The sequence below is a fragment of the Gymnodraco acuticeps genome, unplaced genomic scaffold (assembly GCF_902827175.1).
Source record: "Gymnodraco acuticeps unplaced genomic scaffold, fGymAcu1.1, whole genome shotgun sequence".
NCBI lineage: Eukaryota > Metazoa > Chordata > Actinopteri > Perciformes > Bathydraconidae > Gymnodraco > Gymnodraco acuticeps.
Window position 1 is genome coordinate 1,114,865 of NW_022990335.1, and position 14,303 is coordinate 1,129,167.

At 39.1% G+C, this 14,303-nt stretch overlaps 1 protein-coding gene across 7 annotated transcripts in view; it reads left to right on the forward strand.

Moving 5' to 3' along the window:
* Positions 1-425: 425 nt before the first annotated feature.
* Positions 426-14,303, forward strand: part of si:ch211-1e14.1 (UPF0606 protein KIAA1549) — a 53,329-nt gene continuing 39,451 nt past the window's right edge. For 3 of the 7 annotated variants that reach the window (XM_034223369.1, XM_034223373.1, XM_034223375.1), the window contains exons 1-2: positions 426-2,572; positions 3,534-3,795. In XM_034223369.1, the coding sequence (XP_034079260.1) occupies positions 3,663-3,795 (133 nt within the window). In that variant the 5' untranslated portion in view covers positions 426-2,572; positions 3,534-3,662. Of the gene's footprint in view, positions 2,573-3,517; positions 3,796-14,303 lie in introns of all 7 variants that reach the window. The other 4 variants (XM_034223372.1, XM_034223374.1, XM_034223371.1 and 1 more) reach the window with 3 other exon arrangements.

Below are 14,303 nucleotides of genomic sequence, written 5' to 3' on the forward strand. Positions count from 1 at the left end.
GTGATCCTGTGTGTGTGTGTGTGTGTGTGTGTGTGTGTGTGTGTGTGTGTGTGTGTGTGTGACATTCAAATCAGTAAAATAGGATGATTATCACAACTAAATAAAATATAATACTACTTAATATTATGTAGCCTTGATGATACAGACATATCGCCATTGTGAGTGCTGTATCATACCCTCCTGGGACCCAGCCCATTGACTTATGTCCACATTTTGTTAACATGCATCTCCTTTTACTCTTTTGAGGTACTCTATCAATCTATGTACTGTACAGAGGACATCCTGGGCTTTCCAGTGATATGTCATTGGTTAAAATGTTATGCTGGGAAGTTCCTCTTTCTTTTCATCCAAAATGGCTGGCATACCAAAAACAACATTTTATAGAAGCAGGAGGAGAAGTCAAATATTGTTTAATAATAGTTATTTTTAACATGAAAATCAATATGTTCTTGTATATTAACATGTGAGGAACTATATAATTAGTTCTGAAAGCAATTCAATAATTCAAGTTTTGAAATAACAGCCCTTTTATAAATGGACCATCTTCATGGACTTAATGACTCAATATTGTTGCAGGAGACGGAACTGAAGCAGACATTTTCTGTACCAGAAAGTTCAGGGAGATTCCGATTTGGAGCTCTCAGATGATGAGAGAGATGAGGCTTTCACACCTGGGATAGAAGAGGGTCAAGAAGAAGGAGGAAAAGATGCAGGAGGCTCCATGAGCGCACAGATACAGACATAGGGACGAGCGGGAAAGACATGTCCCTCTGTGGGCCAAGAGTAGCACGCATGTCTTATTGTTGTTTTTATTTTAAGTGGAGCCATGAAAAATGAGAATTGCCTCAGGAATGCCAAGTGTGTTTCTATGAGTACGGTCAAGTGGAGACCACATCCATAAAACTAGTCAAGATGACCGTACAGCCCGTGCCGACTGGAGTCAATGAGGTACTTTCCCAGTACATTGACTACAGGTCTTTGAAGATCTGGAAAGATTCAACAAAAAACAAACTAGTTTTTTATTGACCAAATAAACAGCAATGTTCAGATCAATTACTTATGTTTTAAATAAAGGTGAATGTATTCTTGTATTAATATCACTCTATAACCATAATACGTTACATAGTCTATCTGTTAATTTTGGCTGTCTTTTCAAACAAAAATGGTCCTGACGTCCTCTAAAGTGGACATACTGTAACGTTTAAAAATCAAATTAAATAAAAAAGATTTTAATTGCAAGATGTTTTTTAACCCGAAATAGGTAGGAAATAAAGAAGATTGGAGAAAAAAAACAAAAACAGTAAGACGTGCATTGAAAATAATTACAACATTTAGCTTGAGTTTATCATACCGTGTGTTGTGTAAAACCTGAATCTGGAAAGTAATTGTAAGCACAGCTAGCAAAATGAATATAGTGAGGCAAAAAAAGGCAATGCGATATCTGCCTTTGGAATACATAGGAGGTGGAAAAAGAAACATGAATTTATAACTCTCAAGTGAAGTATAAGTACCTCCAAATGTAGCCTAAATACAGTGGTTGGATAACTTTAGCTACTTCGTTCACTTCCTACAACAGACTGAATCCATTGAAGCTCTTGTTCATATACAATTACCAGGTCATGTTTTGAAAAAGAAATTATAGGACATTTTCTTTGATATTAGCTAAATGTTCACAAAGGGATAGCATGATGTCATAGAAAGCCAAACTGATCAGAAGAAACTGTTTATAGATTCAACCACTAGGTGGCGGTGTGCACCAACATGTTGACGTCTATAAACTGGCAGTGACGTGATAAGGTTATGCTGATTATCTCCATGTATTTTTCACCAAAAACCCTTGTTAAACCAGGGGATGTATCCTGCGCATATATTACGCGGTGTGAACTGTTTGGAATTTGGGAACGTAACTTTCTTTCTGGAGTCATGCATACAAATAAAAACAAAGTGTGCATCTTCTTTGTTTCTGGTCAGATAGACTTGTGAACAACACTGCACTTAAAAGGCTCATAAATGTTGACGGAATTGTAAATCAGCATGCACATCAGTGCAACACCAAGTATGCTACACCAACAATTAATCATTGAAGAAACATTAGTCATGCTATCTTTGTTTACTGCATAACTTGGTTAACTTTATTCAGCCAATAATAACAAAAAAAGTCTGGATAGATACATCCACCCATGGCTATACCATGTTTAGTGCATCATCGCATGAGGCAACGTTGCCTTGGAAGCCGCCGATGCCAGTAGAGAAGACCTACCTAATTTTTAAACCCCACTTTGACAGAAATGAGCTGCAGCCAATGAGAGCCGGGTTTGATAAATGATAAGCTAATCAGATCAGCCAGGGGGCGGGACTAACCCGATCCTCGGGACGAGAGAAGGTAACTAAAAGAGTGTCAGATATGAGCCAGCCAACAGCTCTGGCACGTCTACTCTGAAATAACTTCAAACGCAGGCAGGTGGTTTCATGAAGGTTAATGACGGAGCCTTTCACAATATTTTGTTTCGTGCAGGAATATTTCTCGGAACCCAGACAAAGGAATTGATAGAGTTGGAGCCCCTTTTTTTTGGTAAGTCTGAATGCGCAGCTGACAGGAATGGCTGAGGGAAAAGGGAACAAAATCGTGTTATCTTTGCACTCAAAGCTAGCTTTTGGGAATAGGGCTAAAGTATGTTAGCTAACCTGGTTGTAGCATCATGCTGTGACAGTCAAATGAAAGATGTATCATGCTTTGTCTAGCCTTACGGAAAGCCACATGACCGTAAACTTGCGAGTAACGGGACGGGATGTAGGACAAGAGACTGTACTGTGTCATGATGAGACCGACTCAAGCTAGCCAGACAGCCGGGATGAAGTCTGTGTGCAGCCGCCTTATCCACACAGATATCCGCCTATGTAGAGTTAGTTAGGTTATTTAGTACATCTTATAAAAAGATAATAATTCCTAATTTGTGTTAGTTTGACCTATGCTAATAACGTTACCTCAGTATGACCTGTTTGGCCATGTGCATGAAATGTGTCAGGTTGACTTAACAATATGAAAACAAACCCTCATTTAAAAAAACATGTTTTTATAAATACTAGAATGTGTAGCCCTTTATGTTTGTTTAAAGGATTTATATAATTTTGAAGTCCATGACAAAAAAAGGTTTTAGAATAGGAATTAAGAACACTTTTAGCTTTATTGTTTGTAAAAGGCCACGTGCATTAAGATTTATTTTGGTAATTACCTCAAATAAAATAAAAAATAGAAACGTAGCATTTCCTGAACAATTATGTATTTGTCCAAATATAATTCTTGTATTCTAACTAACACCTCTGCCCCTGATATGATATATTGCCAACATTATTTGCTATGAGAATGTTACTTTAATCAAATTCAGGTTTTGAATTCAATAAACATCTTCATTGTTTGGTTAACTTAAGTTCAGCAGCAGTTTCTTCCAACTAAAAGCTGATTAAATAAGTTATTATTAAGTAATAACAGAAAATGTTGCTCCTTTGTTTTCAACAGCCATTTTTCATTGCAGCATATGTTATGGAAGGAGGAGCCTTGAACTGAAGGAGACCAAACCAGGCAGCTGGATTTAACACAAACCTTGGAGTGAATCTTGTCTTCTCACCTTGTTGAAATGCCTTGACCGTGCCCCTGCCGTACCATGGCAGGTTTAGTCTCCTCTGTGGGTTTGGTGGTGATGCTCAAGGCTCTCATGCATGCCCATGGCCAGCGTGCAGTGTTCCTAGGGATGATGGTGTTGGTAACAGTAATCACAGCTGACTCACCTGTTGCAGGTAAGAGAACACCTTTTGCTGACTCACACAACACGATCCACTCATTTGTACCTTGTGTGTGTCATTCAACAATCAGTTAGCTCTGAAGCATTGACTAGTTCCCCAAGTTCAGTTCAAATTTCACTTGTAAGGTGATGAATGCAAATGAAAAATAACTAGTGAATAAAAGTGAATATGGTATCTGTGGAACAACAAGGGCCACATATAGTACCGCGCAACCAAATATGTGTATATAACTAAAATAGCTTCATGTATTGCACTAGAAACTATTGTTAAAGTAGGCCTTTTATGCTATTTGGGGTTTTCTCTTTCCTATGGTGTGTGTTTTTGTGCATGTAAATGGTCTGCAAAGGCTCCAATCCAAAGTTCTCTCCCACAAACTCCTGACCTTGGACTCCTTTGTTTACTTCAGTAACATAGTGACGGCACTATGTAACACTTATTGACTTATTGGCTAGCGCTCCAACACATTGTATGTGATAGGCTAAGGGGCGGGACATCCTTAACAGTTGATCAATCACAAAAAAGCCGGCCAGCTAACCAATCAGAGCCGACTGGGTTTCAGACAGAGGGTGAAAAGAGGTGCGCAGTATGAGAAAAATAAAGCATGTTGAACATTAAAGCATGTAAACATGTCACAAAATACAACTATGAACCGGGAATTAGCATAATAGGACCCCTTTAACCAGTTGTGTGTTTGTGGTGGATTATTTTAATGGCATCCAGGATCCAAGGCAAGCGTTATAAAGATCTTAAATCAGAAGTTTAAAGCCAACTGTTGTTTCTTAACACCAGTGTGCAGGGCGGCAAGAGCATCACCTAAACATTTTACTTTCCTATATGTATCTTTCTTCAACCTTTATTTAACTAGGGTAGGTTTCCTTAGGGTGAATGCTTATCTTCAGCAATATTTGACATCTAGGAGAAGCTTAGTAAAAACCATAGTCTTGTTTGTCGGCTTCACTGGAGCAGTTGGGTTTATAGTGGCCTTGTACAAGGCCAACTCTACCAGTGACCTTCCAGTAATGAGATCACTATCTTAACCTTTAAACTCTTTCAAACTCTTTTACTTAAAGGTCCCATGTCATGCTTTTCTGGTTATTACCCGTCCCCTTGTGTGTTATGCAGCTTTTTCTGCATGTAAACGGTCTGCAGAGTCACAAACCCTCAAAGTACACCCTGTAGCGAGTAAAACTCTAACACAGAAAATACCTGTCTATGCTGCCCCAGAACGCCTCGTTGGAGATTTCTCTTTTTCCATTGTTGACTTCTTGGGTATAGTGACGTATTTCGGGTATAGTGACGTAACGTCCCCGGAGCCGTTACGTTTGGACCAATCCGCGGACTTCCTCACACACACACACACGGCGGGACGTTGCGAGGCTTGCTGCTGCGAGGAGCAGGACACTGTGAGCTGGCTCACTGGTGTGGGCTTGGCGAGAGACACAGCGGAACTCAGTCTGGGCACACACACAAACTCCCAGCCAGGCTGCGGCTGTGTGTGTGTTTCGCGCTGGGTTTCGCTGTGTCTCGCTGTCTCGCAGACGGGCACTGGGCTCACAGGGAGGGGGGGCTGGAGCTCCAACAAGCCGTTTAGGACAGAGAGTGGATACACATACTATACAGAGATGCTGTATGAGAAACCAATGTGAGTTTGGAAAATTGCACAATATACATTTATTTTAGTAAACCTCAACAATGGAATTATGATCAGTAGAAATGGCCATAACATGGGACCTTTAAAGCACGTCTCTCTCTAAGAAGAAATACCATACAGCCCTGAAAATGCAGCCGTTGGTTTTGCTATTGCTTTAGTAGTGTACCGAAAAGCAATGTCTATGTTTTGAAGTTTACATCCGCATAAACTGACTTTATTTTCATTCAATAAAGTCAGGGCTACAGCATGACCTCGGAAAGTTGAAGAGACATTCATGTTTGATTCTGGATTTTCACAACATGTTAAGTTGCTCTATCCCTACAGAACACAGACTGTAACTGAGTTAAACCCATTTTCAGTAATTAGGGAAAGAGAAAGGGTCTAATCCATCCACTTGGTGGGTGTTTTCCCCTGGCTGACTTTTATAGATAGTGACATGATCCCACCAACACCCCTCCCCCGACACATTGCGCAGTGAAAAGAAAACGTTTTAAGAGAAGCCAAAATCTCTTGATATCGTGTTGTAATAGGATTATGTAGTAAATGCTGGGGTGAAAGCCTTGTGCAGGAAACCAGGAATAAGTCAATCTTAAAACTCTCCCTCCATTCACAACTTTTTGAATGGAATGACCACCAACATTTCTTCAGTTTAATGCATTAAAGGTGGGGTAGCTAATTTTGGAGAAACCAGCTCGAGTGCGCTAGAATTTGAAAATACACAGCCGGAACAAATCTGCCACTTCCTTACAGAGCCCCTCCTCCAACACACACGAACGCGCACATGACCAATGAGGGCACGAGATAAGTTTGTGCACAGATGGAAAGCTGACAGGCAGGTAGGCCATCCAGTTATTTTAGCCGGGCCGGCTAATATGATTGGTCGTGCTTTTTACAGTACTACGGCTTCCACAGATGACATTTTTTTAATGGATTTTTTGTCAAAGCACTTCAGATATTCATTGCTATCGGGATGTTAAGAGCATTCCATGGAAAAAGTGTATCTCGAGCCGGTTTCTCAAACTTACAGGCGGTTTTGGCAGATCAAGGGGCGTTGGTGAACTCCAGTTCGTGTCCTTGGGCAAGACACTCTACCCGCATTTGTGTGTGTAATATGTCATTGTAAAGCGCTTTGAGCACCTGTAAAAGCTCTCTAATTAAAAATGTAATCCATTATTATTATTATTACCTACCCCACCTTTAATGAGGACCGTGTAAGACAACCCCTAGACATGTTTTGCTCTGAGGAAATTAACATAATTTTTTCATTATTTCCATGTTTCGTCTTGACAGTATAACACACTGTCAAGACGAAACTTGGAAATAATTAAAAATGTGGTGACGGTTGTACAATAAAGCTTGAACAAGATATTTTTTCATATCCCAAACATAAGAAAAAAATGCCTGGTGTCACATACCATATACTTTGTAAATGATCTTATTTTTTACCTAACAACTTATCCAGTTCATAGAATGGGGGAAAGAATAAAGTTAAAACACATGTTGCTGCCCTTAATGATCTGCATTTACGTAGGAGTACTTCAAATCAAAGTGTCCTCATCTCTTATGGAAAGTATATCTTCTGGCAAAGCAGAGGCGTGTTTTATTTATATTTCTTTGTGGTTTGGATGATCGCTCTAGATGCAACACTTTGAGGAGCTTGTCATAGACAGTTTCTCTGTGGCCGACTGCAAACCACCGCATCACAAGAGCGAACATTTATCAGCCATGGATTGTACAGTTTTAAGAGAGCTGCACGCTGTTCTCAATTAGCCTGTTTTAAGCTCTCTAAATGATTGCTGCTTACTGGGAACATGAAGGGATCAAAAAATAGAACACTATAATATGAGTCCGATGTTTGTAAAGTTTCACCTGTTTCAAATGAAGGCTGTTAATGTGTAAAACGATAGCATGAATCTCTACAGTATATTTAAATACAGTACGAACAGAACATGTCCTAGTACCGTTAGCATAACAGACCTCAATACTACACCTTACTGTTGATTGTTTAACTCTTTTTCTCTGTATCGTCCACTTCTGCATCTTTTTACACATCCATCAAATGTAAACAAATGTGTTCTCATGCTTATTTCGCATTAAATGAAAATGAAATCGAATTTTATTTGGTATTCCGCAAAGATAAGTGGTTCACTGGCAAGAATTTGGCACTGTTTTTCTGACTGTTGAATCAGTATCATATACACAGATCTAAGTTAATTAAGCTGTTTCATTTGGGACATGATTGCTCCTTAAAACCTAGATGTAACTGCATCACTCATATATCATAGCTAAGGATCTTATAAGAACCTATAAAACCCTCGACATTTTTGTAAAAGTCTTCCCCCAGAATGCCTTAGAAGTAAGTTATATTGTATGACAGGAGGTGCTCATTATCTTCACCAATTGCTTTACGGCTCACTTTAATTCATGCACTGGATGACAGATAACTGAGTATCCATGGTTGTATTCAGCAGTGAAAGCACCAGTCACACAGCTTTCTTCTCACAGACTCTGAAAAGCAATCTTTATAGTTTCTAGGTCAAATAGAGCGTGGCGACCTCCGTATAATTGTTCCTCCAGATCCGACATCATACAGTAATTTCCCTCTTTTTTATATTTCCCTGCTTCTCTGCTCAACTTTCAGTTAAAGAAATAGTTCCACATCTACACCCTAGATCTTAAACCTGAGATCATAACAAATGTATAGCTTATAATTGTAAGCTTTATATGTGAAAACGCCAATGCAATTTGGCTCCATCTGCACTGCAGTAGCTGGCGAGTTGAACCCAGCAGAGTCCTGGCTGATCACCAGTGCAGTCAGTCGCCATGTGAAATGTGATCCGTGTGGGATGACAATATGGCCATTCATTATTCATTAGAGCTGGGAGCCAGTTGCAGATCAATGGGTAGAAGCTATCAAAAGTCAAACAGTGGCTCTCTCCAGGCCTGCAGCTTGACCAGAAATATATTTTGGAAAAGAGCCCATGGCTGACCCCGTCTCTTTACCCACTGACCTCTCCAGAGTGATCTGGCAGTGTGGACGCTGCTCTGCTGGACAAGGACTGGTTTGTGATATCAAGCAGACATTTTAAAATCAACTCTTTTATGTGACCAACTTTGTATTAAATCGTTATGCCTTCTTCACAATATACAGATACAAATTATATAAATAAAAATAAGGAAAATCCTTGCAATTGCATTGTTGGCAATAAGTCCTCTCCTGATCAACTTTGCATACACAAAGTGTTCATATATCTGCCTTTACAAGAAGGTCATAACCAAATGAGCAATTCTTTTAAAAGCCGTTAATGTTTCTCCATAGCTTACAGATGCGATTGACAGTTCTAAGATGAATCAAATAAATAGATATAGGTTGATTAATAAATAATGAGCTGTTATGGCATTCTTCAACATAATTACCGGTGTCCATTCGATATAGATACAAGTTATTTTATAACGGAGGATGGCTGTAGTCATTTGCTTAATTTTTTCCAGTTGTCCCCTTTTACCGTCATCTTACTGGTGGCTTGTGATGTGAAGGTACCATGGGGGTGGGGGGGGCCGGTGAATGCACATCTGTTAGTGGTTTTGTGTACCCTTTTTTTGAGGCAATTTTCCACTGCAGTTTCAGCATCATACGAGTGTCCAAACGTAGCATGAATATTGTCTCGAACAACAATCTTATTTTAATCAGGGACCAGTTACTCAGAGATTTTTGTTGGTTTGTTTTTCCAGACAAACTTACCAATAAGTATAAAGTTTAGCTTTTCTTTACATTTTGTGATACAATATGTCTCTAGTTCAATAGACAGTCACATTGGCTAATGAAATACCTATTTATTAAGGTTTTAGGGGGAAATAATCTAAAATAAGTTATTAAACATTTTTTAGACACTACTGAGAACTGAATAGAAACATCTCTCTTGACCAAAGTTGGTTGTACACAACATAATCCCTCGGTAAGCTTTAGTTATTACGACTAAAATGTCCTGACTGTGCTGTGAGTTTCTAACTAACGGTGTTGGGATCAACATTGAGGCCATATTGTGCTGAACCCAAATCTCTAAGTGCTCCGATGAACTGCAGCTGATTATTTATATATTTGTTCAGAGCAGATGGTGCCGTTCTGCCAGGCCTCTTTTTGGCTACTTCAGGCCAAACATCTTTTTTCTTTACAACATCACAGCAAAACCTGACAGTCAGTATGTCGCAAGACTCTGCTCGGAGATTTCCCGTGTTTCTGCTCACATATCACACAGAGATGAAACTTGCCCAGTAGACAGTGTTTGTTCTGAGAGGAGAAGTCGAGGAGGGTGCTGAGTGACACGGTCCTCTGGGCCTCTCTGGTTACAAGTCTTTGCCTTCCTGTCTTTCCAAGAAATCCGGACTGCAGAAAGCGAAGGAGTGTACCCACACTGTGCGTGTGTTTTTGTGTAATTTCTGAAAAAAGGTCACACCAGCATTGCAACATCAACATATTATAAAGTGGCTGTGAATGTTGGGTTTGAGTGATTCTGCTTTCATAAACTTAAGTTATTAAATCCGTAAATCTGTTTATGGCAGTAGCCCCGACATCAAATAAATCCCAGAAGACTCGCTGAAAATGTTTCATAAAGTCACTTTTCAGATTCTCTCACTCTCCCTCTGTAACCTCTCTTCCTCTTTCTCAATAGTACTACTCCACTCCCCCTTATATCCTGCTCCCCCTCTTTTCACTCTCCCCTTCTTCTCTTATCTTAAAAAGTAGGCCCTCAGGAAAACAAAACAAGGGTCACATGAATATTTGATGAAGTGCAGACATGACCTCAGTCAGGTCTCCATTCTCATGCTCACTTTTAGCCGATTCACCTCGAAATTAACTCACGGTAAATGTTAGCAACCTCTCCATCTACAACACGTTATGTTGAGCTCAAATTTAGGATTTGGATTAGCGTTGAAACCTAAATTCTATTTATATGATTTTAAATCTGTTCTCTAAACTTTCTCTGTTAGATGTAGGCTACATTGACCATCCCGGAAGCAACCGGTTTTAGTTTAAATAATAAACTCACCCCTTATGATTTTTTTTCTTCTGTGGGGGCTCCTTGATCTAATTGAACTGCACTGATGAAAACAATGGAATCTTTCTCATCTTAAAAGCTTCCCCGATAAACCAAATGTCAACACGGCCATATCTAGATTGTTCGACTGCACTCAGCGTACGCAGCTCCTGCCAACTGAAAAGAGCCAGTCACGCAAGGGGCTTAGCGGAAAACAGAACCATGTGTGGGTTGTAGTTAGCTAGCATTAATACCGAAATACGCTTTCTTCTCCAAATTACACAACCATTAAATTGCTTTTTGTTCAAGCAATGAGCAGTCTGGCAAACATAGGAAATGATATCATTAGAGGGCTCTGTAATTGGTATCTCAGGTTTCTCCACATACATGGGTGTATGTGTGCTTGGGTGCATTACTACTGTGTGGTGGGTGCATGTGCACATGAGCGCACATCTGAGTTTCACAGCTGCTTGGCTCAAACTTGTTGTTTGCCTGCCATGGAAACCGTATTCCTAAATTAAGGTAGGCTGGTTCTTGTGAAAAAAAACCTGAATATCAGTGTTTAACAACTCAATTGGACCTCATGTTGTGTTTCTCTGTGTATGTGTAATTTGTTTGGACTGGGATCTATACAGCTCACCTTTTGCTCATCCATTCACCAAGAATAACATATTTGGGCTTCACCCAGGCCAACTACATGCTTGTGGTTAATGTTTTGTCTCCAAGCAGATGGAGACAAAACATTAATGTCCTTTTCTGAAAAAATTGCTGTGAACACAACAATTTTGTCCCTCAGTTTTCACATGCCCTAATAATTCACTTATCAGGTTAGGCTGCTGCCTTGTTTTCTATTCCTCTATCAGTGAGGGCAGGGTCTGGTCGAGTAGAAGATATTTTTCTATGATCTGATGCGAGACATAAAGTATTTTGATGTTAACTATTTTTATCAACTTTGAATCAGTAGTCATGAAAGAGCAGCAAAGACAAAATCAAGTCAGTCAAAGTCAACTTTAATGTCAATCTTCCAGTTTGTGTGTACAGACCTATGGTACGGACAGAGAGATCGAAATACTGTTTCCCACAATCCCGAATATAAAAACAATGTATATAGAATACAAAATATCAAAATATGTGTGCAAATATGTATATACACAGTCAAAGACACATTTATACATGCGCACACATTAAGACCTAAATAAAAACACAACAATCAATATATACAAAATAACAGTCACTTCAATAATTGTATCTTACTTGGAGGATTTATATCTGTTTGTGTTAGTTGTTGCAGGCTTTGTTTAAGATGCTATTATCTGCATTAATTCAAAGTATTCTTGTTGTTATCCAGTCTCAGTTTTCAATATGTTTAAAGTTTACTGTGAGATTTTACACAAAGAGCACAGGATTTTTTTTAAACTTGATTAATTTCAATAAAGAAACGTTGTCATTGCTGTAGTCCTGAAGTAACATTTGGACAATGATTAACATACAAACAAGAACGAGGCGCACTGCAAAAAAAGCAATGCACAAAGCAAGTCATTCAATGTTTCTAATTTGAAATGAATCTAAACACATTGTTTCATTTGAGAAAGCTAAACAACCCCCCCCCACTCTGAGTGTCCTTTACGAAACATACTATTTGCATTTTCTAAAGGTTGAATTCAAGACAAACAAATGTGCCAATGATAGAAAGATTGCACGATAAGAAAACAAAAACATTTATTATAATAATATTAATAATCTATCATTCTTCTTCTTACATCCTAAGCTTAGGTTAGGTTACACTGGAGTAGCCACACACAGTAAGCTGGATATTAAAATGATCCATTCAGAAAACAAGTTGACAACTCTTTTCAAATGAAAACAGATAACAGCCGAAGCTTATAAAGAAATCTAGAAACTGAGTTGGCAAAACCGACCGCCTGTTTCTCCAGGCCTCTCTCCGAAGCTAGTCCCCCAAAAGTATCATTTTAAATGTAAAAAAAAACCCATGGCTGGTGATACAGTAAAACTATAGACTATATAAAGAGTAGAACATATAATACACATGCAGCTGTCAAGCTAGCAGCTTGTAGGATTCTTCCAGACATTTCATTTGTCTGATTGTTATTTGGATGTTTGGAGTGTATTTCACAGAATTTAACTACAAAGATTTCTCAAATACATCACCCACCTTCGCTTTAATGTGCAATAAGCGATTTGTTCACACACACTGGGCCTCGGTAAGAGATTTTCTCAAAACTCAACACATATTGAGGTTAGTGGAGAGCTCCATAATATGATCTCATAAGAGTTTTCCAATATCCATCCTGGGTAAATGGGTTAGTGCTATTTCAGATGGGTGAACTTGTGTGCCTTCAGGCCTGTCTCTCCTCTGTCTCCCACTCTGTTCTGTCTCTTTTATCGTGGTCATTTTGTAAAAGAACATCACATCAGCCAGCCGCAGTAATAATCCCTCTCTTGTAGGAATCCTTTTTACATGATTGCTGGCAGTAATCCAAGTCTACAATTACAAGATGTATAAAACCAGCCAAGCTACAGAACAAACCAACCAAGCTACAAGAAGGGCATTTCGTTGTGTCCTCATCTGCTCAAACATGCACAGTTTGGTTTTCTCTGAATCAGCTGATATAGATGGAAATGTTTCAATAATGACCAAAGATGCTCCACACCACCTTTTAGAGAACAGCAAAGGTAAAAACGAACACACTCACTGCTTCCACATACATGCCAGTCACTGCACTGCATAATCTGCAAGATTTACTATAATAACTGCTAAGAAAATATCACTCGTCGTCACCGGCTTGATCTTCAATATCAGGATACATGTATTTATTATCCTTGCAAGAATGGAAGTAGTCATCACATACAGAGCTGCATGGGACAAATGTTCCCAGAACAGTGTCCTTGACATGCTTATATACAAGAGAGGGTGTTACAGTCACAAGATGGAGGAATACCTGTTCAAAGCAGTATTCAATGTTTAGTTCAGATTAGCTAAGGCCTGCGTAAACAATAAACATGACAGTCATATGTCTATCTCCAAAGAGACTGAATCATCATGTTAATCGTTGTCACATATCATATGCCTAAAACAGTGTCCTGACACTCTTCTAGGTAATCATACATCCTGTTACGTACACAGCTACGTAGGGCCTTGTTATCATGTGCTACTCTGATATTGGAAGAGTACATTCAGTATTTTCCCAATAACACAATTACAAACCTAGCTGTTTATAAACAGCACATAGTAAAAAAGCCCCGGAGTAAATATACTACAACCTTGTAGTATGCGCTAACCCTAACCCTAACCCTAACCCTAACCCTAACCCTAACCCTAACCCTAACCCTAACCCTAACCCTAACCCTAACCCTAACCCTAACCCTAACCCTAACCCTAACCCTAACCCTAACCCCTAACTTGTTAATTTGGCCAAATGCTAATTTAGTTCAGAGCGTGTACAAGGCAGCTATTCATTAGTTTAGTCGAGGCTCAAAGACACATCAAGGCCTGATGAATGGAAGTGGAATCTCATTAGCCTGGGATGTTTCATGTAATGAATAAATGAGAATCTCACTGCATTCGTTTTTCAGTGTCGTCAGAGTAATAAGACGAAGTATTGTAACATTTTTGTGAGGAATTGGGATAATATTTTAGGTTGAAGCCGCTTGTTCAAATCTTTAAAAACTAGATGATTCCATTTCTCACTTTTGATGATTCCTAAAACAGCCTCACCCCGTTTCTGTAATGAGTTTTTTCGGCGGTGAAATTAGGATCTTTTGAGCAAATGATTCACATATTCCAGAAAGAGAAA